Below are 21,923 nucleotides of genomic sequence, written 5' to 3'. Positions count from 1 at the left end.
TCATGACATATAGCCCAAAGCCGGTACCATTGTGGGATTTTATTGGTGGCTCATTGTACCGATATTTGCTTCATGATGATTACACTAAATTTATATTTATTTGTTTATTTATTCACCTTACCAACCCCGTGAACAGACAACAAATGGTTAGGGCTTAAGCCATGCAACCGTCTCAATGTCGCTTTCATTTGTTATCTGACCATTCTCTTTGTAATTCCCCCCTTAAATTCGTACTCATCAAGGCAGAGCGAAAACTCGCGCATTGTAACTTGACAACAAGGCAGCTTTACATGTATTCTTAATTTGATAAAGAACAAAGGATATTTTAGCCTAAAAATTCCTTCACGTTTTAAAAAAAAAAACACCCTGAAGTTTGAAAAGCAAAAGCCACTGAAAAAGAAAACATAAAACGCCCGAAAAAATTGTCTGGAAAAAGTTGGCAAGTTTCGGCTCCGTCCCTTCAGGTACGCTTCTCTCTATCCCTCTCGATTTTCTAACAGTAACTCATAACAATTAACCATTATATCACCTAATTCATGTAATAAACGCACATTTGACTGTCCTACGCTATGTTCCTCTAAAATCAGGCTCTGTGAATTGGCACCGTTTGTATGTTTCTTGGTAAATTGTAAATAGACTTGTCTCTCTGTGTTGGCATTTTCAATGGAACTCAAATTCGGCGCGTGAAATGGAGATTTTAAAGATTTCCCGACTCACTCCGTTTCCGATCTGGTGATTTGGTCCAGGGTGGACTCCCTGATAAAAAGCACGGGGGGTGCTCGTCGTACTTTTCAGGGGTAAAAAAGTAGTTTTGTTATCTCTTTTAGAGTGTTCAGCCTCAAAAGGTCCACAGTGGAGGCTTTTTCGGTACTGTTAGGGTATTGAGCTGAAAAAAATATGACAGGAGATGTGTTACTTTAGAATTGGTGAAAATAATTTCAAGCCGCGCCCACAAAACAGGATCTTGGTACTTCTTAGGGGTCCTTTTCAAAATTTCCAACGAGCGCCTCCGTGCTTTTTATATGCGAGTCTCCCCGGGGATTTGGTTTGTCATGGTTTACAGTGGTATTAGACTGAACAACCTATAAAAAAAGGTGAATTGACACCAGAAAGGAACCTTGCTGTCTCGTTTGACAAGGGGCTTAAAGAACGGCTTGACGAAATATTTTAGTAGAGATTTGATTTTCAAGTTCTTACTGCTCTGATAATCTTTCTGTTATAAGCAACGAGAGACGAGTTTTTTATTTTCTCTAATTCACTGGCATCCAAACACTTAACGAAAAGAGTATTATTCCAGAGCCGTTCTTAAAGCCCCTTGCTCAGAATCAAACAAACTCCAAGCAATTTTATAAAAGAACTATTTCATATTTTTTAAAGAGCTTTGAACTGTACACGAAATGACAATTGCAAGGGACTTCCTGCAATGAAAATATACAAAGTGCTCGGATGAACGACGCGCTGTGAAATAATTGCACAGAATTGTGCAAGAGTGCTGTCCGCCATTGTAATTCAAATCAAATTCTCACTGCTCGGTGATTTCCAACAATTACATCAAACACCTCACTTCTTCTTCAATGAAGGCTAAACTGGATTTATTTGGACAAGAACGCTTGCACAAAACCTTGCAGTATGAAACACGATTGTGTTTAAAACACCTCAAGGGCAGTATATTTTTAGTATTTACACCTGTCCAGTTCTTAAGCATTTTCAGTTCCATATAACATAAGACCAACAACGAGCCTTGTTTGTCTATAAATATCTGAGTTTCTCTAACAAAAATATAAACTAAAACTCTGGTTTCTCTTTCTCTCTCTCTCTGTTCTGGGCGACTTAAAATGGATATGGAAATAAAGACAATAAAATAGCGAAAAGGATGCAAGTATGAATAAATTTATAATATTGAAATATGTTTTGTTTGACCCTTAGAAATTCTTCTCAAATTCCTGTAAAACCATTACGATTAAAGCACTGGCAAAAAAATCATTTTCTTTTAAAAACAGATTATCAAGCTGGTCTTAACACAATCAAGGAAGGGATACCAAAGCTGTGGCTGCTTGTAACACACAGCGTCAATTTGATTCAGACATACATGTAGTAATTCACCAGCAAAAAAAAAAAAGATCAGATCAACCAGCACAAAAAAAATGACATACTTAGAACACAACCCTTTCTTAAAATTCTACTACTCTAGAGCATAATGAGACATTAAAACATACACATTGTTCACAGAACAATAATCTGCCACCACCCCAATCCCATTCAATTTAAGACAAAACACAAAGTATGTCTGGGTCACAAGGAAAACACAGGACGACACTTCTGAGATCCACCAACAACTAAAGAATAACCTTTGCCAAACGTTGTACCCATGGTGCAAGAAGGACAAAACATTAAGCAATGCTGTCATCACTTTTTTTTCTAAATCTCTCTCTTAAGAAGGCATCTGCTTGCCTTGCCTGCCAACAACATATCTGTGATTATTTGTCTTTAGAATTTTTTGAGCACCTAATACTGCTGATACATGTTCTGTGGATAACCTGCCTGCTCACTGGCAGGGTAGCCATCATAATTGCCGTACATTCCTCCATCTTGATTGGGTGGTACCCCTCCTGGCCACGAACCTTGCAGTTTGGCCACCACTGCAGCAGGCGCTACACTGCTAGGAGCATTGCTGATAGGTACATAGCCAGACGGGTAAGAGCCAGCATCTCCACTACTGATTGGACGGCCAGAATTCGGTAGGCTGTAGGCCCCTGTTAAAAAAAGGAAAAAACGTTAAATCTTAGTGAGCTTTCATTCATGAACTGACTTGCCTTGCTGTCAAGACCAGGGTGTACTCTAATATATTCCCAGTATTGCTTTATTAACAATAATACAAGACCAATGGCCAAGACAGTAAAAGACAGAGTTGGCAAATTATAAGGCATGCTAGCTCCAGATTAAGGAGTTCGAGTTCAACTGCTGGCTGGGGTCAAGGCACTCCACAGTGCTTCTCTCCTCGCAGGAACTAAAATTGAGGGTAACCTGCCATGATTTCAGACGAGTGAAAGTTTGGGAGAATGAGAACTGCTGTGGGAACACGAGCTGTAGGCGAGTGTTTCCACAGTTTTTTCAAGTTCTCCCAAACTTTCATGAGTGTTTCTATAACTCAATAGAAACATGGAGAACATGTTTTCTATTTCTTTTAGTACACAGCGCAACAAAAAAAAGGAAAACAACTTGTTAACTTTGATAATCAAAATGCACATTCTCTTTGCTCGTGCCATCATTACGTCAACAGCTCATGCTAGTTCTGTGTTTGTATCCAGTTATAGAAACATGATTTTTAACCAATCAGTGCACATATTTTCTTAGGACTGTTTTCTAATTCATGTTAACTGCAGCATAGAAGCCAGCCATAATAATTATTCTAAATAACTTCTGTCAAACCATTCTTGTATGCATTTGCATTTGTACATTTGTTTGTGCCACAAAAACAAATCATCAAATGTCTATTACCTGTATTGGGTTCTAAGTTACCTCAGCCTCTTTCTAAAGTGAACAGACTGTTCACTGGCAATTGCCCAGAACTCGCATGTTTTAGACAGCAAAGGACATAAACACTTAATTAGGTACAAACCTGGGGGTAAAGGGCGGGCTGCATAGGTTGCCGTAGACGGGACCGGCGTGCCAGTAGTTGGGGGCATATCCGTTGCTGCTGTTGTAGTCACCACTGAAACACAATGTCGTAAAAATTAGCACAGGAGCTCTCAATTTTGATTGGCTGGGAATCTTGTATTTATTACCTAGACGTACCCTCTATTGGCACACCAAGCTGCTGAAGTGTGTATTCTGCAGCATAACTCTTGGCTTCATCCACGGTGCGACAAAGTTTGGGAGGCTGGTACTGGGTGGCTAGTCCAGGAATGGATACCTTGAAAAGAAATCAACAAAGGATTTCCATCACTTGAGATCACTTGAATCAACATGACAAAAGTTGTTTTGCTTGTGTTTGAACATTGAAATAATCACTAACAATTATCTAGGTAGACACTATTTTGTCTCAGTTTACAATCTACTTTTGGCAAACTGAAACATACATTCTGATTTTACAGATCCCTATTGCATTATTTACATGCATCTGACCACATGTCATACACGTTTTAGCTGTTACATGCAAATTCAAAGGTAATGTTGATTGGTAACTAGCTTTGGTGAGGTACTGTACTATTCTCAACACAAAACATTTTCTAACCTTGTGAAGAAACAGCTGAATATCTTGAGGGCCCACCGTACTGTGCAGTGTGTAAACTGGACTACCCCACTGGTTCTTTTGGCAGACATCCTCTAGAACCTAAGTTGGTACACAATAAATTGACACTATTAAGCACTTACAGCATAGTGACAATTGAAAACTGGATAGAGTCTTGTGGGAGCTTGCTATATTTATTGAAGGTTACTGTTTACCTTCACAGGTTCTGTTTGTTCAGCCCAGGAATGGAAATAACACTCACACATGCCAACTTGCCAAGGCAAGTCTTGATCCCCTTGAGCACTTAAAGGACTCTAGTCAGCCACACCTTTGTTTTTGTTTACATGCGAGAGTTTGGCTATTATATTTGGAGCATGTTGAAACAAAGGAAATCACTGTGAAACTACTTAAGATAACTTAACATACTTTCAGGAACACAACTTACAGTAAAGCAATAAGACTACGCTTCACCGTGCAATATCAATAATTTTGATGGCATCGAAAATGGCAGAGGCTGACTAGGGCCCTTAAAAGTTTGTACACTTTCCAAGGTTATTCACCCAGTGAGCCAGCACCATCAAAATTAATTCACTATCTCTGAGTGCAAAAAATAAAATGGATCTCTCTTCCATGTCTACATGACTTAGATTTGACCCAAAAAAATCCATTCTGATCATGCAACAGCATTGAAATAAATGTAATGTGACTGAAAGGCTGTTACTTGTTTGTGTACCTTTGTTTACAAATGACGAAGGATGAGTGGATTGTGTGTAGATGTCTCACTGTTCACTAGCAAAGACAATACTACAAAAAGCCTTAAAATAAACTTCTACTCTCAATTTTCGCCCTTCAAAAAAGTACTTTCACGTCCCCAAACAGCGCTCGCCATTTCTTTTGCTCCCTATTCTTTTTCATTTGGATGCACTGCAGAAGTCAAAAACAAAAAAGAAGGATAGCAATCCCACCTGTGCTGGTGATTTGAGGGCATGTGGCTTCAAAGTCATGGGATTAGTGGGTGTCAACTCCATTCCCGGCACCAGATCAAACATGCGTTCCTATGGTAACAAGCGAAATCAAAAGACTAATTTTAAACCTGAAGCTAGTTTAAACTTGCTGCACTTGTTGTTCCTTTTCTTTATTCAAGGTTACTGTAGACCTTTGACAAGGAAACTGGTGCAATCTTAAAAATGAACCAGTTGAAATTTAGGAGAGGGGTGTAATTTGAGACGAGAGATTGGATACATCAGTACAGTAAGAAATTGTGCAAAAATTCCTCTGAAGTTGTTCAGTAAAAAAAGTTAAAAGATTTCTAGTAAATGCTGTCAAAAAAATGCATTTCACTGCCAGTCATTTCTTTTCAGTTCAAATTCTGCATTATGGCCTACTGCAAAATTCTGTGCAATGGAAATTGTAAACACTCAACATGACTTGCAAAAGAAAGTTTGCCTGCATCAGAGGAACAGAACAAGGAACTACAGCCAGATGTTATATCAAGTACCCAGAACAGAACATTCTTTAAGATTACGGAGCTGAGCTATCATTGTGCAACAACAAATGCTACTACGAGTGAATATTATACAACGAAATAAAAAAAACTGTTACAGGGAGACAATTCCAGTAAAGTACCTACTCTGGTGTTCAGTTTCAAGCCTTTTAACAGTTTTAGGTGGAGCACCAGAGTTCATACACATTTTGTATAAAAAAATTAAATAGTTTTTCCAAGAATCAGATAACTTTCCACAAAATGACCTTGGTAGAGAGCTCTTGCCATGTTAATTACAGACATTCCACACTGACAAACTTCACCCATGAAGGTCAACAGTAACCTTACTTAAGCCTGTTTTTGCAAGATCATTGATCTATGGATGCCAAAAAACTGTGACATACATTTCAGGTAGAAAAGCAAGGAAAATAATTACACTAATTGACAGAAAAACTTCGCATTGCTTTTTTCAAAATGTTTTTCAGTATTGTATCTCGCAAGATGTTTCCTTTAACTTATAAGAGTTACAGAGTGCCGGCTATTTTGCCCTATCTAGGAAAAATTACCAAGGGTTAGACCAGTGTATTTCAACAAAATAAGCAATTAGTTCTACAAAATTTTTCAACAGTGAGACTAAACAAAACTCTCTTATTGATGGGTGAAGCTTAGATACCATGAGCAAGACTAAAAAAAACAACTCCCAGCTTGCTCTTGGGATAAGCAGCTCTAAAATTTTGCTTGCCCTGGGCAAGTCTTGGTTTGCTCTTTTAATCATTTAGTTGGCACATGACTTGCCTGGTCCCTTGCCTAACGGGCAAGTGACGGTAAGTGAGAGTGAAATTTAATTGCCCAGAAGGAGAATCTACTAGTCCAGGACGACCGGACAGCACTTTTTTTAAGCCCTGCATGAGTCACCTATAACATTATTATTATTATGTTTACCCTCTCACCCAACTGCCTGGCAGTGATGTTAATGATTTAATAGCTAGCATACCTCCTGTCTGCCTCCTCTCTTGCCATACCCATCTCCATACCAGCCAGCTCGCACTGCAGGGTAGTAGCCTCTGAAGCCATTGAAAGGATAACCACCTGGTGCAGGTAAATACATTCCCTTATTTCCTGCTGCCCTGCTCCCAGCAGCAGACCGTCCTCGCCCTCTTGTACGCACCATTCCAAAAGGAGGCCTCACACCTCTGACAAAAAATATTCACAAACATAAGAATATACAGTGGAGTCCCGATTTTTCGAACCTACTGGGGAAATGAAAATTGGTTCGAAAGATCAGTTAGTTTTAGAAATCGAGGGTAAAATTAAGTGTACGACTGAGGAGGGGACATCACTTTTGGTTTGAGTTATCAGGAGTTTCAAAAAAATCAGGGTTCGAGAAATCAGGATTCCACTGTAAAGGTAATTAAAAGTAAAGTCTACATACAAGCCAAGTGGCCCATCAGGTTGGCACTTATTTCTGGTTTCTTTAGCATGAAACAACTAGGAGTATTTCAACCCCCCCCTGGATGGGATGCTAGTCCATTGCAGGGTTAACCCCTCCCCCCACACATTATGTGGCACTGTGAGAGTAGTGTCTTGCCTAAGAACACAATGCAATGTCCCCATGAGGGCCTTAACCCAGACTTGATCCATAGATTAGCATAGGCTCCTTTCCTCAAGCAGTAGTCAACAATAATATTAAAAATAGAGCTCTAGCAAACATAAACAAAAATTTCTCTTGGAATTCTCACCCCATTCCAGCAGTCATTGGAGCACCATACATGAAGTACTGACTGCTGTATGTTGGGAAGCCATAAGCAGCAGTGTTTGAGGGGTACTCGTATGGTGTGAAGCTGGGGTATGTCGTCGCACCCATCACAGCTTTGGCTGCCGCTTTGGCTTGGCGATGGTCTTTGTCCACAGGCTTGGCAAGAGTTACTTCAATTTCATTGCCGTCAACTTCTTTGCCTGGAAAAAGGTTGATTGGAGTTGTGAGAAGGCTTTTAGACACAGGGCTCCAAGTAACCGGAAAGTCTTCTGCCATGTTTCATGTATTTTCTGACACTTGCCTTAGGACTATAGTGTGAATAAGGCATCTTGAATGGCCTTAGTTTTTTCTAGTTTGTCATCTGTCTCAATCTTTTCCATTCTTAGTTGCCTTTGCTACTTTTAAGTGCTTTTTCATTATTTTTACTATACATATATTTCAAAGTTTTATTAATGTGAATGAATACATAACATGATTATCATCATTACTGTACATATTTCTGTTTTTCTTAAACTTTTCGCTAGATACACAACCTCACAAGCAAACCTGTTGCTTTAAAACAAATGGTGTTTAGACACAGGGTTTTTGCTGTTGTTGTTTACTTTAGTTATCTTACATATTGAGGGTTCATTGATTTGAAGGTCACTCTATACATCAGAAAAAAGTCAATCAAACAGAAAATACCCAGACATAGTTCTTAAGTGCATTTGGTAAGCTTCAAAATACTTTTCCAAAGATGATCAGTTACTTGAAGTTTATAGGTGGTGGAGAATAACCTCACAGAAATGGAATAAGACTTGATTAGTGCTGTCATTCAATGCATTAAAGACATACAATACATAACTGGGAATACAGAGGCTTTATGACTGTTACATCTCCAACATTCCGACATTTTCTACTAAGACTTGGAGCCTTTTCCAGTCTAACATAGCTTAACAACTTTAACAAGCTCAGAAAGAAATCACTGTGTATATTGTGAACTTTTTTCAGCAAACATTCCAGTATTTTTTTATTTTCTTGACATATCATTCTTAACTTGCAGAAAAATCAAAATTGGCCTAGCATTAATCATGTCTAGGCTGTTCCTTTTTCATGGTTCATACCATATTCTGTTTATTCCCAAACACTATTTTATCACTCTGTACAGATAACATTGTAGAGAAAGCCATAGATGTTGGCACTACTCTCACAAAATAAGCACTGATGGAAAGAGAAGTGTTCTGTTTAGGAAAACTTTTATGAACCAAAAAAACCTTGCACTGCCATAATTCTCTTTGTTGGTCTTCAGACGTGTCTCAAAGTACCAGTTGGGATAATTTGATGATGCATCAACTGTCAACCACTAAGTATGTTCTCCTTACTAGTCTTTATACATTCCTTGTAGTACCGGTAGGGAGAATTTGTTTTAATATCAAACAATTTCCCCTGATTGATTAGAACTTTTCATAATTTTTGTGGCCTGCATTCCTGTGGTTGCCATAGATGTCGCTTCCACCTTCCCTCACTTTTCCACAAAATGATGAAGTTTCCCTGACGAAATAAATTCATTTTCAACACATTTGTGCTCAAATCTACTTTGCTTTATCTATTGTTAACAAGTTTGAGTCAAGTCTCTTTGTCATTTAATTTTTCTTAGAAACATTAAGTCGGAGAACTCCTCGAGAGTACTTGCTAAAATAAAATGCAGAGTGCTCCAACAAAGAAAAACTCTATTTGTGCTCCTCGCTCATACAAGAAATCAGGACAATCAAATTTGTAAACTTCAAACTCGGGTAATCAAATGTTGACTAGAAGTGATTATGAGTCACACTTGAGGCAGTTTACATAAGGATAATTAACTGTTCAGTTCAGAATATGACAAAACGATATCCTGTGGCTGCTGATTTTCTGAAAGCTGATCACACGTCCGCTTGAAAATATACTGATATTACAAGGGGGAAATGAGTGCTGATCAAATGCTTAACCTCTTTTCTGCAATATTCTAACACTGTCTCAAAGTTAAAACTGAGATATAACTAGAGTATCTGCAGGTACCTGACCTTGTTTTAAGCCTCAAGATCCAAACCATTAACCTAAATTCTATACAATTTTGGCCAGAAAAGGTAGCCTTTCACATATCTACAGTACGCACAATGCAATGAGAAACCCCTCAAAATACCTTGATGACTCAGCTATAAGGTGAGTTTGTTCAAGATTTTTTGAAAGGGCCATTTGAATAACTGAATGGCAGTTTTAACTACCCTTTCCAACATTTCAGCTCATGAATTCCCTTCCCTTTAGCACAACTCCAGATCAAAAAAGTACATCATTTGAGTGTGCTCTTCCTGTTCAACTCATGAGCACCCCAGGGGGACTGCACCCTTGTCATGAACAAAACCAGATTCCATAAAAGTTGGTAAACCTTAAAACAACACCACCAGTTTGGTAACCAAACATGATTGAAATTGCCCTTCGCCATGTGTGTCCAAGTAAAGTGGTTCAAAAGCCCAAACCAACTCTAGGATAAAGCAATAACATTAGTGCCATGGCTGTCATTGAGTCACCTGTAGTCTCGCTCTCCACACCCGTAGCATACTAGTTACTTTGTGGTTGAATTCTTTCAACAACAGGCAATTTCACCTGTCGCATCAAGGGAAAATCATGCATACTCAGCCGTAACAGGAGTTACAGGTTACGCCCCTTAGTGAGAGCCCCGAGTGATCACCCTTTACTTCATCGCATCATACTAACTGTAATTTTCTCAGTTTGTCCAAATTATCCAGCAGAAACCATTTTTCCCTACTAGACGGAGGGGACTGCAAGTCAAAAACTTAACCCTTTCCTTGGCTACACCCCTGAGCGAAAGAAACAACAATCTACCAATCACCAGTACATTTTAACTGGAAAAAAAAAATCATCGATGACTCTTTAAGTCTGGTCTAGAGTAAATGATGGAAGTATATAAAAGCCATATCTTATAAAATGCTGAGTTAATTTTCTGCTTGACAAAATGGAGTTATTCAAAAAATAAAAAATTATCACGAGTCATAACTTCTTTGCACTTTTGCACTTTTGCCAATTTAAAGGTGACAAGAATAACTATAATGATCAACTAAAACATACTGAGTTAACGTACCACTATATTTTCACAATTAATATAAAGAAATATATTGATGGTAATAGGGAGAATTTCTATGTACGGACTTTCCAGAAAATTTCCATACTCCCCAACAGAAGGAATTGGAATTTCCTGGGGAGTGGGGGGGAGGGGTAATTCTGTAAGACCAAAAATTTAAAGAAATGTCCGAAGCTTAATAATTGGAATTTCTAGATGCCTTCTGCGGAGAGGTATGGATATTTTCTGGAACTGCACGTTTTGAGTCTGGAACTAAAATAGGCTTCATGAACAATACAAAGAGTAATTTCCTTTTTGCAAATCACTGGCAGTCTAAAACAGTAAATACTCCAGAGTTTAAAAATTTTCAAGGTTAATGGTATTCATCTGCAAACAGTTTTTCACAAAATTGGTCTTCTTGAAGCCAAGCACTGCAAATTTTGTGAATGCTTAAAAAGGCCAGTGTAAAAATGCTCATAAAAAATGGTTACTAACAGAATATCTGGTACCAGAAAAATAACTAAACGTTATAAATTAGTTTTGCTCCTTTAGGGATGTGGTTAAAATTTGAACTCTTGCAGTGCAACCCACCATAAGAAATGTTCAACATTTTCCACTTATTTTAAAAGGGTATGATGCGATCTTTCTTTTAAAAAAAAAACACAATTTTAACACTGTGTCCAGGAAATCACGAGAAAAGTTACACAGCAAGGAGTGTGATGAGAACTCCTAACAGTAAAACCTAATGTTCTAAACGGCAAGGTTAAATATGGCAAAAATATGAGCGTCAATTAAAAGAACTGTGCGCGACAACGACAAGGGAGCTATTAATAGCTGCTCAGATATAGTTACGTAGAAGCTCTTGTGACTAACACGCTTCCGGTAATTTTAAGTTTGAGTTGAGCTTAAATTTTAAAGCTCAGTGCTGTCGCCAAGAAACAAATGGAAACATTCCGAGTCCAAAAAAGACATATGATAAACGTGACAACTATAACAAGTTTTCTTTGATTGCGTTTCATTATAAAAAGAAATTATAAAATGCACTGAGATCCCGCAGAAAGCCGGTGGAAGTCTTGAAGTCGGCAAAAGAATCTTAACGTTACTTCGTTTTAGCAACGCGTTTTCGCACGTTGGGAGAGGTGTAAAGCAACAAATCTGGATTACACTTTTCTCCGAAGCGGTAACACGGCGCGGAAAGATCGAAATTTTGGACCTCCAGTTAGAAATAACATTTGTATCAAATGACGCAAAAATATAAACACAGGCACGCTCGACTCTAGAGGGTTCGATTTCAAATCACTACGGTAACTGTTATGAAGAAAAAATACACGAGAACTTAAAAAAAAAAACTTCAAACTGCTAACAGATAAGTGAGAGGTTTCAGCCTGACATTTAAAATCTCAATAAGATACCCTTGAACATGTTTTCTTTCTGAGAAATGTTACAGGAAGCGACTGAGAGATCACGGCTTGTTCGAAACAAAACACTGGAAGCCGCTTCACAAATCGATCCCCCGGGAAATTTTTTCACAGCACCCGCCAAACAAAAGTTGGCAAATCAAGTGTGAAATTTGCCATTAAACCTAACAATGGAAAATAGAAAACAATTGATTCTGGTACACAGAAAGGAAGCGGGTTTACGTTGACCGACCACGGGGAATGCATTGACAGGCTTCAACAAACCCTCCCCGTACCTGTTGGAAAAGTTATCGATTCACAAAACATAAACATGAAAGTTTTATTACCATTCATGGCCTCTAGGGCTGCCCTGGCTTGTTCTTTCGTTCGAAAGTGGATGAAGCTGTAATCTTTGATCTTCTTCACTCTTTCTACCTCCCCAAATTTGCTGAAGACTTGTTCTATCGTTTCTTCCGAGGTGCTTAATAAAAGATTTCGGGCGTAGAGAACTTTCACCTTAAAAACAAAGCGAAAGTGGAAAAGAATTAAATCGATACCTTGCGGTTCCATTGATGTATCCCGGCCGCTTATGGCTTTGCATCGAATCGTGTTCCCGACATAATCGCCGTGAAAACGACAAAAGACTACACAGAGTAACTAATTACTTCAATAAAAACCTAATACTTAACAACGACAAAGACAAGCCCCGTTGAACAAAGGAACAAGGCTAACACGACATCAACAAATAAACTTCTCTACAGCGCTCAAACCAAGCATAAAAAAGCACCGACTGTTTTAGTCTAAACTACTGCAGTATTTAACTCTAAACAAATGCTGAGTTTATAAACTAAAATTAATCGCTAGAAACGAAACCTCAAGAGCGGAGATATCGCAGCACCCTTCGAGAAGCGAAGATTGGGGGAGGGGCAACATTGGGTAACGATGTAACTTCGTTGTAAATAAAAAAAAATTCCAAACCTGATCCATTATTTCTTCATCCACTTCTTGCTCCGGTTCAGCCCAGTCGACAGCGATCTGATGTCCCCATAGCTGTATTTTACCCGTCATGAGTTTTCTTCTAGCCATCGCAGCGTCGCGATGTGAGCTGTACTCCACGAACGCAAAGCCTCGGTTCTTCGTCTTGTCCTGCGCCGAAGGGTAAACAATTACATCCACAACGTTGTCTGTGACTTTGATCATCTCATTCATGATTTCGTCCTTCTTAACTTTCTTGGGAATGCCTCCTACAAACAGGCGGCAGTTATCGACCGAACTACAAACGCCGATACATTTTCCCTTACGAATTTCGTAATTGTTCAGTGTCTTGACACTCTTTTTGGCGTCTTCCTTATTTGTGTAAACAACGAACGCGTAGCCGCGATTTTGTCCGTTGAAATCCATCATTAGCCGAACTTCGTAGATTTCGCCTAACGACTCAAATACAGGGACCAATTCGTCCTCATACAAATCTCGAGGAACTTTGCCTACGAAAACTTCACATCCACGTGGAGGAGGAGGCGCGTCCCAGCTCGGTGGAGGCCCATATCTCCGTTGTCCATTAAACTGCCGTATCGGGTATTTCGTTCTCTCCATCAGCTCTCGCAGAGCCGCTTCTTTGGGAGTTCCGGCAACCCCATCTGTGCCTCTATCGGAGCCCTCTTCGAGCTTGGTCGCCATTTCTTCTCCCATCTGTCGAGAGCTCCGAGTAGCGAGCTGGTTTATCGTCATCACGTGGAGCAAAGAACTGGTTGATATACGCAAGCGCTCTGGCTAAATACGACTCACGTCACGTGAGAGCTGACAGGCAGTGTGCGACCCCATCAACAGCCAACCAATGGCGACGCAGATCTCTTTATAAACTAAATGTAATGTAATTTTGTTATTACACAGGCTATTTTTATTTGTTTGTTCGAAAGATTGCGCGCGGGTCCAACGCAATGAGTGTTAACTGGCGACTGTTTGAATTCGCCTAGTTTACTGAGGCTTAGAAATATTTGGTCAGCGTGTTAAGCTTCGAGATTCACAGAGGCAATCTGGTGCGTGTGGAGGGCAAGATTTTTCAAGCCACGAAGAACAAACAAACGTTGTTTTCTTTCAGCTAACACCGCATTTCGTCCCACTATTGTTTATTCTTCTTAAAATCTTGAGACCTACGGGTTCAGCCACTATTATTTTGCGATGACCTTCTGTTTTCGCGTTCAAACGTGTTCGAAGCAACTCGTGATAACTGTGAAGTCATATATTAGACGTGACAAATCAGGGTTTCCCATAAAACCGCACAACTTCCGTGAAATTAGAGCTTAAAGCTTGCCCTCCTCAACTCATTTCCTTTCAGAAAGTCGAACATTGTCTACAAACGCTGAAACAACATGGAGGTCGATGAACGTTCTATTTCTGCTAGTGATACGCTCGGGCATGTGTGCAGTGTATGTGATGTGCCCTTTGACCAAAAAAGACAGGTGTTGAATGATTTACACCCGCCCACAAGAGTAGATTAAATTTTGTGAAATTGGAGTAGTTTAGCTCGTACGAAAGTGCAGTTCATAGAAACACAAAGAAGCTGAAGCAAAAGTTTTTTGAACAAGAGCAGCGTTTTTTATCACAAACAAACGCACTGAAATAACAGAACATTAATTATTTTTACTGCTAATTAATGTGTTTTAAACGAGCAAACATCTCAAGTTTGCGATTAATTAAAAGTGGCTTTAAAAATTACGATTAACGCGAAATAATCCTAGAGAATGTAACCTTTCTGGTGATCAATGAACCAGTACATTTTTTCCCAGTGTTTTTTCGATTGCTTTTCGTACGGGAACAACGATACGACAAAAATGACAAGGGAGAAAAATCACATTTTCTCGTCTATACCAAATGATTCGAGCCACTTAACCCATTAAGGCGAGCATCAAGTTTCTGATGACTATAAAAATCTAATCAAATTCTTAATTGTGAGTAAGGAGAGCGTTACGAGCAAGATTTTTTCACAATCAGGGGAACGTTGCGAAACAAATTTCTCGCTTCGCGAAACAAACTTGATGTTCTGCCGGCATTTATAAACGATAAAATAAAGTCCATAAACTCGGTGCCCACACTTTATAAGTTATTTACAGCTAATTTTCAGTGGCTTTAATCAATAAATTAAACAAAGGACTTTCCGGCTCTGTTGCATGTGGCTAAATTAGTAAGGTTATGGACATTGCCACCGTCATGGGCATTCGTAGAACTGCGAAAAATCCGAATGACTAAAAACTCGCGTGCATGTAAGTGATAAGGGTGCTTGCAGGGGACGCAAGAAATACGAAACTTTGACTTTTCCAATTAGGAAATAACTTCACCCATGATATATTCGGAAGAATCAAAATTTTGTATTTGTAGTCTTCGAACATACTCAGTCGCAGCGGTTGGTTGTCAGTTTATCAATTGCTGACAAAAGGAGAATTAACTTAGTGTTTTAAGCTTTTGTTACACTTAATATTCAGTTTGAAAGCATGAAACTGCAAGTCAGGCCGAGACTTTGAAACAGTGACTACCGATTGATCATTTATTCGCGAAATGTAGAGCTGATTTCACTAGAACGACTGAATTTTTTCCGACTCCTAAATCTTTCGACTTCTAAACAGACATCAGTACCATGTCTACCATCCGATGATGCTCTTTATCTTTGCCCTAATTCCTCAACTCTAAGAAGATTGTAAACTGCTATCGCTTTGGACAGAATGGATGTCCAACCGTACTCTCCATCTTAACATAACTAAAATTACTTGCAATTAAAAAGCGACTCAAAGGGATAGAGTTTACATGTACTGGTCAATGACTACCAATGGCTCTGTGACACTGCGCCCTACTTTAAGGACTGAAACCGCTCAGTCTTTGGATTGTAACTTTAGCCGAAAAGGCAAAAATAAATAGCATTTAAGTGACAAATTCTTCCATTGTTCCTATGGTGCCCTTAGTTATGAGTTGGACAATTTCAATTTTTTCTTCAGGAAGCTAAAAAGTGTAGGAAACAGAACCAATGATAAATTGCTTCCGTCCAGATAATTTCTTCACTTGTTTGCCCTAAATTTCGTCCACACCATTCGCTCAGGTTAAATGGCTTCTCAACTCTGGTGAACTAGTTCATTTATGTCATTGTCTTATCCTCAACTGCGTGAGCTTCACACTGCATAATCGCTTGTCGCTTTTAAAGTTTTTTAATCTCCTGAAGAGAATTGTCACACGCGTATTTGACAGGTGTTATCAACAAGGGAAGATTTTCATTCAATTTAGTAACAGGTTTCTCCTTGTTACATTGCTTTCAGGCTTATACTCGGACACAATTTAAGAAATATAATATAAAAACCAAATTCACCGGTGGATGTAATTCCTATATCGATATAAATACAAAAAAATATATGAATATATACAACGAAAAGGAATGGGTTTGGAGCTATGTTAGTCTTTAAATCAGCTATTCTCCAATCTGAACTTTGAATTTCTCAGTGACGCCGGGGGAGTTGCGAGGTGTAACCTGTTTATTGAGTTTGTTTATAGAGAAACATGTCAATGTCGGACATTAGAGCAAAAGAGAATAGTCACTAGACAAGAACTCAGTGCAACTCACACGAGTTACGTAACACGTCAGTTGATTCCGAGTGTTGATGGGCAACACAGAGTGAGGTGTTGAAAGAGGTAGTGAAAAGACACACATTACCAAGGTCAAGTCTGAACTGAGATCAAAGCTCAATGAAACAAAACTAAAATAATTGGTCCAAAATTAGCTTGGGCCTAACAAGATCCAACAATTCTACGGAATACGACTCAACTGTAAAGGAAGAAAAACGTTTAATGCAACAGTGAGTGCACTGAACAAAGCGCATCATTTAGCTGAGTTTACTCGCTTTCTCTCACTGAACAATCTTGCTCTTTCTTGCTGTTGCCTGTGATTAATTCAGGCCGTTGTGTTCCTGTTCAAATATAATGAGATTACTTTTGTGAGAAAGGGATTACATGCTTTTATAGTCAAATCGCAGTGAAATCCAAGAGTTCGGTTTCCTTCCCTGAAATGGTTTGGTTATACATTAAAGCCACGCCATTCAACCGACTCAATCATGATTGTTACAATACGAGGTTGCTGTAAAAATAGTTACGTCCTATCCACTTTCAGAGCCTGCACTATACAGGGTGGTCACGGGCTACTGCAGTGGTCATATGCGCTGTCATAATCACAGATAGGAGTTTTTTTCTGTGCTTACCTGTAAATCTACAGTGGTAAACCGATAAGAAGCTAATAGTAATGGAAAACTATTGTTGGGTCACATGGAAGATTTTGAGATTCATTCCTGCATTTTAGCTTTCGGATATAATAAATTTTAAGTTGTAGAGTTTTGGGAATTCGCATTCCTTATGTAGAACCAAAGCCAAGAGGTAAAGAGATTCTGTCGGCAACGATTTCGATTTAGCAGCTGTAGACTAGCTATTGGACCACGCCCTTTATTGATCTTCTATTTTGCAATGTCATTTTTTTTTCCAGAACAACAGATATGTTATCAGTCGGGAAACAACTGTCCGTTTTGGCGAGCACTAGCGGTAGCCAATTCTCGTCGTCCGTCGAAGCTGTACGTCCATAGATACTGATAGATAGAAATTTTAATTAAAATGTGCAAAGTCTTGCGGCCTCCAAAAATAGCACCAGCTCTTAAAGGTAAATGACTCTAGTGTAACAATAAAGATAAAAAAGATAACCGGTGTCATGTTTTGTTAATAACTTATTTTTGGTGTAGTCGCGCCCGGAGTTTTCGTTAATTCTTTGGCTTCTTACTTAAGTGTTGGTTTTTTTGGCTGCGAGAAGGGGAAAAAAGAAGAAAAATGATCGGAACAACAGAATTAGAAACCAGAGAGATTTTGGAAAAAAAGCCCTAGAATAATGGAAAGACTTGACTCCTCGGCCCTCGAATACTTATGATGCCTCGGTCTGAGATTCGCACAGTCAAGGCACAGTGATGAGAAGTGTACCAAAAAGGTCTCCGCGTGCAATCCCAGCTGTGTCTCTTAGCAACGGGTCGGATGAACAAAACAAGACAAATTCTGACCCCAATAGAAAGAACAGAATACTCAAATAAGTTCATCACTCAATGTTTCTCTCACACAGGTTTTTCAAAATGACTGTCCTTGTTATAAAACCCGGTCCTCACTAGCGACTAGTAAGCATAACCATAAAAGAAGCTTATGCCCTTGTGGCGACGGCCCAACATAAGCATAAGAATAAGAATATTAAAAGCCTGCGTTCTTCTTATGTTTATGCTCATGTCGCAGTGATGTCCAGCAGAGACATGGATGGCATAAGTATACATAACACCGACACAAGCATAGGCATAAGCATAAGCATAAGCATAAGAAGAGCGCAAATGCATAGGCTTATGCTTATATCGCCGCCGTCCCAGGAACGCTCTGCCACTTAAATTTGATGGGGAGTGAGGAAAGCCTGTTGAAGTTATAAACAGCATGGGCACGAAGAAACTGACGATGTCAAAGCTTGAATCTTTATCTGAGACTTACTCACGAAAACCGAGCTCGGAGGGCAAAAATTGTTTGCGACGCTCAAAACCCGAGTGCGAAGAGTGGAAAAAAGAACTAAGGGGACTTCGAAGCACTTCGAGACAACCCGTAATCTTTACAACTGGTTTAGCCAAATACGTTAAGTATGCTTTTCCAGTGTGAGCAGTCTTGCTGTGAAGCTGGTGGAAAAATGTGGCCTTTGCAAGTTGAGCAGGGCAAAAGCAGGGAAGGTTTTCCTGACAAGACAAAATATGGTTGAGCTCAATTACAGGATGTACGGTTTTCCGTTTTATAACAACTGTCTGAGTGCAAGTGTTGAAAACACGTTTGCCTTTAAACTGCGAATTTCTCCTACAAAGTATTAGTTAATCAAAGGGAGAGAAACGTAGTTTTCATTTCAATTTCATTGCTTCTTAAATTTATCACACGGTACTTTGATTTGTTAATGTTTGTGATTGGTACCTGACTGTTAGAAGTCCTTCTTGGTCAAGTTTAAATGCCAACAGATGACAGAGAACTCAATCAGCAATTCATTACGCAGTGTCACGGGACTTCGACAGGAAATTCCATGTTATTACTCTCTCACTCGCTCTGTAACATAAGTAACATAAACACGGATTTTATACACGCTCCAAAATTAGCCGCCATCAGCGATTTTTGCTTGGGTGGCCCAGAAAACGGGAAGGTCAAGTCTGACTCGACTGACAAGCTTGCAGGGTAGCCAAAGTACTGGCGGTTTCATGCTGATATTTCGTGCGGTGGAGTTTCACGAAACTGCGTGGAACAAAGTCGGGGAAGTGAACAAGAAAGACCACAGATCTCATTAAAACTGTTCAGTGGGGTCTAAGCTCTTCCCTGTTGACTTCCGCTTCATTTATAAATGTGCGGATCCACAGCTGACCTAGATTTCTAGCCTCGTTCACTGGCAATGATGATCTAATGATGACCGCATTGTGTCGGCATATCTCGCTTCTGATGGATTTTAATGACGTTCGTGCTAATTGCCTCTGCGCATCCTTACTGCGCACGCAAACTCACAACGCCACGTCATGCATGAGAGCGCGCGCTAAGTAATAAAATCAATAATAGGGCAGATGGCCATTGCTATAGCTTTACCTGGATTTAATGATCTTGGACGTTCGGCGACCCTTACTTTTCTTTCCAGAAACAGATTTTATTTACAATTATCTCCACATTGTCCAAAAATGAACAAAAAACCAATGTGGGAAGTTAAAAATTTTCAAGATTTCGGCCCACGGGACATCGTATCCTGCCATCTTGCGGCTGCAACGTGCGTGAAACTATGGTCGCTAAATGCGAACTTGTTCTTTAAGGAACCTCACCAGTTGACTAAATTCACTTAATAGGTCCATTTAAACAATATTTGGCAGAGAACATTTCACTTCAAAGATCTAATTGCAATATTTTGGGGCTTACAGACACTGTGGCCTTATTCGCTAACGAAGCCCGATTTTTTTCAGATTTAGGGTGTTCTTCCGGGCATGTTCTCTCCAAAACGAAGTCAGTGACCCCCCATTTTTTTACATTTCTGACGTAACTAACTCATTATCTTACACTGGTAAAAGTCTCAGAAAAAAATCAATGTTGGAAAATTTTCGCGCGAGCGTCCTTAAATGCTTTAGGAGTTCGTACCACTACGGTTAAATGGAAGTCCATTTTTAGGGGTTTCTCGGCAAGGACACATAAAAACCAAAACAGTTTATGAAAATTATCCCTGAAATTAAACTTTGGGTAAAATCGTCATATCATCCTGAGTAATTTCAGTGAGGATAATGAAAATAGTGCGGCCTTTGAAGCATAATCAATCATGTGAAATCTTTCGAGCATCCACCACGAGCAAGATATAGAGAAACGTTTGAACACGATATGGAAACTCTACCGCGCGCGTAGTGCCTTATTCTTCCATGGCTGTGTTACAGCCGCCCCTGCCTCTCCACCCCCGAAAGAAAAACTCAGCCATATCTTTTTCAGGCTTACAATCTACAAAAAACCGTCATACACGTACAGCGGAGGATCCCATACGCTTTAAGCAATATAAACATGTCTTATAATGTAAGATGTATTCGAGAGAGCCGAATTGAAGGGATGGGACAAGATATGGAGAAGATGAAGGCAACTTAGAATTGTAAAAATATATAGAGGTGAACACTAAAATCAGACTGAATCACGTGTGTGACCTAGTTACTCCATTTGTTTTGGTTTATCAATTTTCTCCCTATTTTTTTGATGTTTCTTCGTCAACGCTTATACTATTTCATAAAAATTCAATAAACAGTAAAAAATGACGTCCGAATCACACACTGAACATTTCCGATGAAAAACTAATTCTATTTATTCAGTCTTTAGTGTCATTGTCCGACAGGCACTCAACATACTTCAGCTAGCTGTGCTTCACTTAACTTTCGTATCACATGCTTACTCAGCTGCTCAAACTTTAAAATCTTTTAAATTGAACCGAAAAGGTGTTTACAAAGGAAACTAATATGACAAGTCAACTTGAGATTGCCATTAACAACATTCGCTTTAATGTGATTATCTCCGAGAATAATGCTGAAACAAAAACTCTTAGCCAAGTCGCAGACTATAATGATCAGAATCTCTTGGCTAAGGCCAATGTTGAGTTATTGTTTTTTTTCCCAATTTTCTACGGGAATAATGTTTTCTCTTGGTGGGGAAACATAAAGAATGAACAAAATTCAATCAGATTATTGTCAACATAATTCTAACACTCGTTATATCGCATTTATCGATACATTCTTTACAACAATTATTGACCATGCTTTATTCAAAGTGGGCCAGAGTTGATTTATCAAGGTTGACGTTTTAAGGACGTTCCCGCGAAAATTTTCCTGTCGATAGATTGTTTTAAATTTTTATTGCAGTCAGATAATGAGTTACTTGTGTCAGAAATGCAAAAAAAAATTTGGGTCACCGACTTTGTTTCAGAAATAAAGCACGTGGAAAACTACCCTGATTTTGCAAAATTGGTGCACGTAATTCAGCATGGTCTACTGGGGATTATTGTTAAGAAATATCGAAGGTGAGTCAACGGAGGCAAACGATCTTACTCATATTTTGTAGAAGTGGGTCTGTTGCGTAAATAAATCCAATTGCTACCAACGTTTTCACAAAACTTAACCCAGAGGCGTCTAGCAGGTACGTAGAAAGAGCTGGAACGGCTTGCAGCAGGTGGAAAGTGCAGGAAAACTCGTAGCCAGTAGAATGCTCGTAGTGGGTGAAAAACGAGAAAAACTTGTAGCATTTGAAACCGCCGCAAAAATAAACGAAGCGGACTTCGATAATGTATTTCAATAAATTGTCTTCATTTTTTCGCTAAACGCAGAAAATCGGTAGAGAAAATGATCCATCAAAAGGATAAATAGGGATCACCGAACGTCCAAGAT

General features: G+C 39.2%; 1 protein-coding gene across 3 annotated transcripts; it reads right to left on the bottom strand.

The window, feature by feature from the left end:
* Nucleotides 1-13,782, bottom strand: LOC145500355 (APOBEC1 complementation factor-like). 3 transcript variants are annotated; one of them, XM_081479868.1, is made up of 9 exons: nucleotides 12,940-13,767; nucleotides 12,309-12,477; nucleotides 7,454-7,670; nucleotides 6,709-6,907; nucleotides 5,197-5,286; nucleotides 4,235-4,333; nucleotides 3,796-3,913; nucleotides 3,620-3,712; nucleotides 1-2,753 (listed from the first exon to the last, which is right to left on the bottom strand). In XM_081479868.1, exons 1-9 carry the CDS (start codon nucleotides 13,687-13,689, stop codon nucleotides 2,506-2,508), a joined length of 1,983 nt encoding a protein of 660 aa, XP_081335994.1. In that variant the 5' UTR covers nucleotides 13,690-13,767; the 3' UTR covers nucleotides 1-2,505. The 3 variants fall into 3 exon arrangements, with proteins under 3 accessions (XP_081335994.1, XP_081335995.1, XP_081335996.1); XM_081479870.1 differs by having other exon boundaries at nucleotides 2,620-2,753; nucleotides 3,786-3,913; nucleotides 12,940-13,782; XM_081479869.1 differs by lacking the exon at nucleotides 5,197-5,286 and having other exon boundaries at nucleotides 12,940-13,769.
* Nucleotides 13,783-21,923: the final 8,141 nt, after the last annotated feature.

This window comes from Orbicella franksi, chromosome 10, assembly GCF_964199315.1.
Source record: "Orbicella franksi chromosome 10, jaOrbFran1.1, whole genome shotgun sequence".
In the NCBI taxonomy this organism is placed as follows: domain Eukaryota; kingdom Metazoa; phylum Cnidaria; class Anthozoa; order Scleractinia; family Merulinidae; genus Orbicella; species Orbicella franksi.
The sequence above is the reverse complement of the archived record's forward strand: the minus strand, read 5'-3'. Positions and strand labels throughout refer to the sequence as shown.

What these genes read in the sequence shown, in the direction of transcription:
- LOC145500355 (XM_081479868.1), bottom strand. Translation starts at nt 13,689, where the DNA reads ATGACGATAAACCAGCTCGCTACTCGGAGCTCTCGACAGATGGGAGAA. An exon ending in CCCTCAAATCACCAGCACAG is followed by an intron (nt 4,334 to 5,196) that starts GTGGGATTGCTA and finishes GTACCAACTTAG; the next exon opens with GTTCTAGAGGATGTCTGCCA. An exon ending in TTCAGCTGTTTCTTCACAAG is followed by an intron (nt 3,914 to 4,234) that starts GTTAGAAAATGT and finishes TTTCTTTTCAAG; the next exon opens with GTATCCATTCCTGGACTAGC.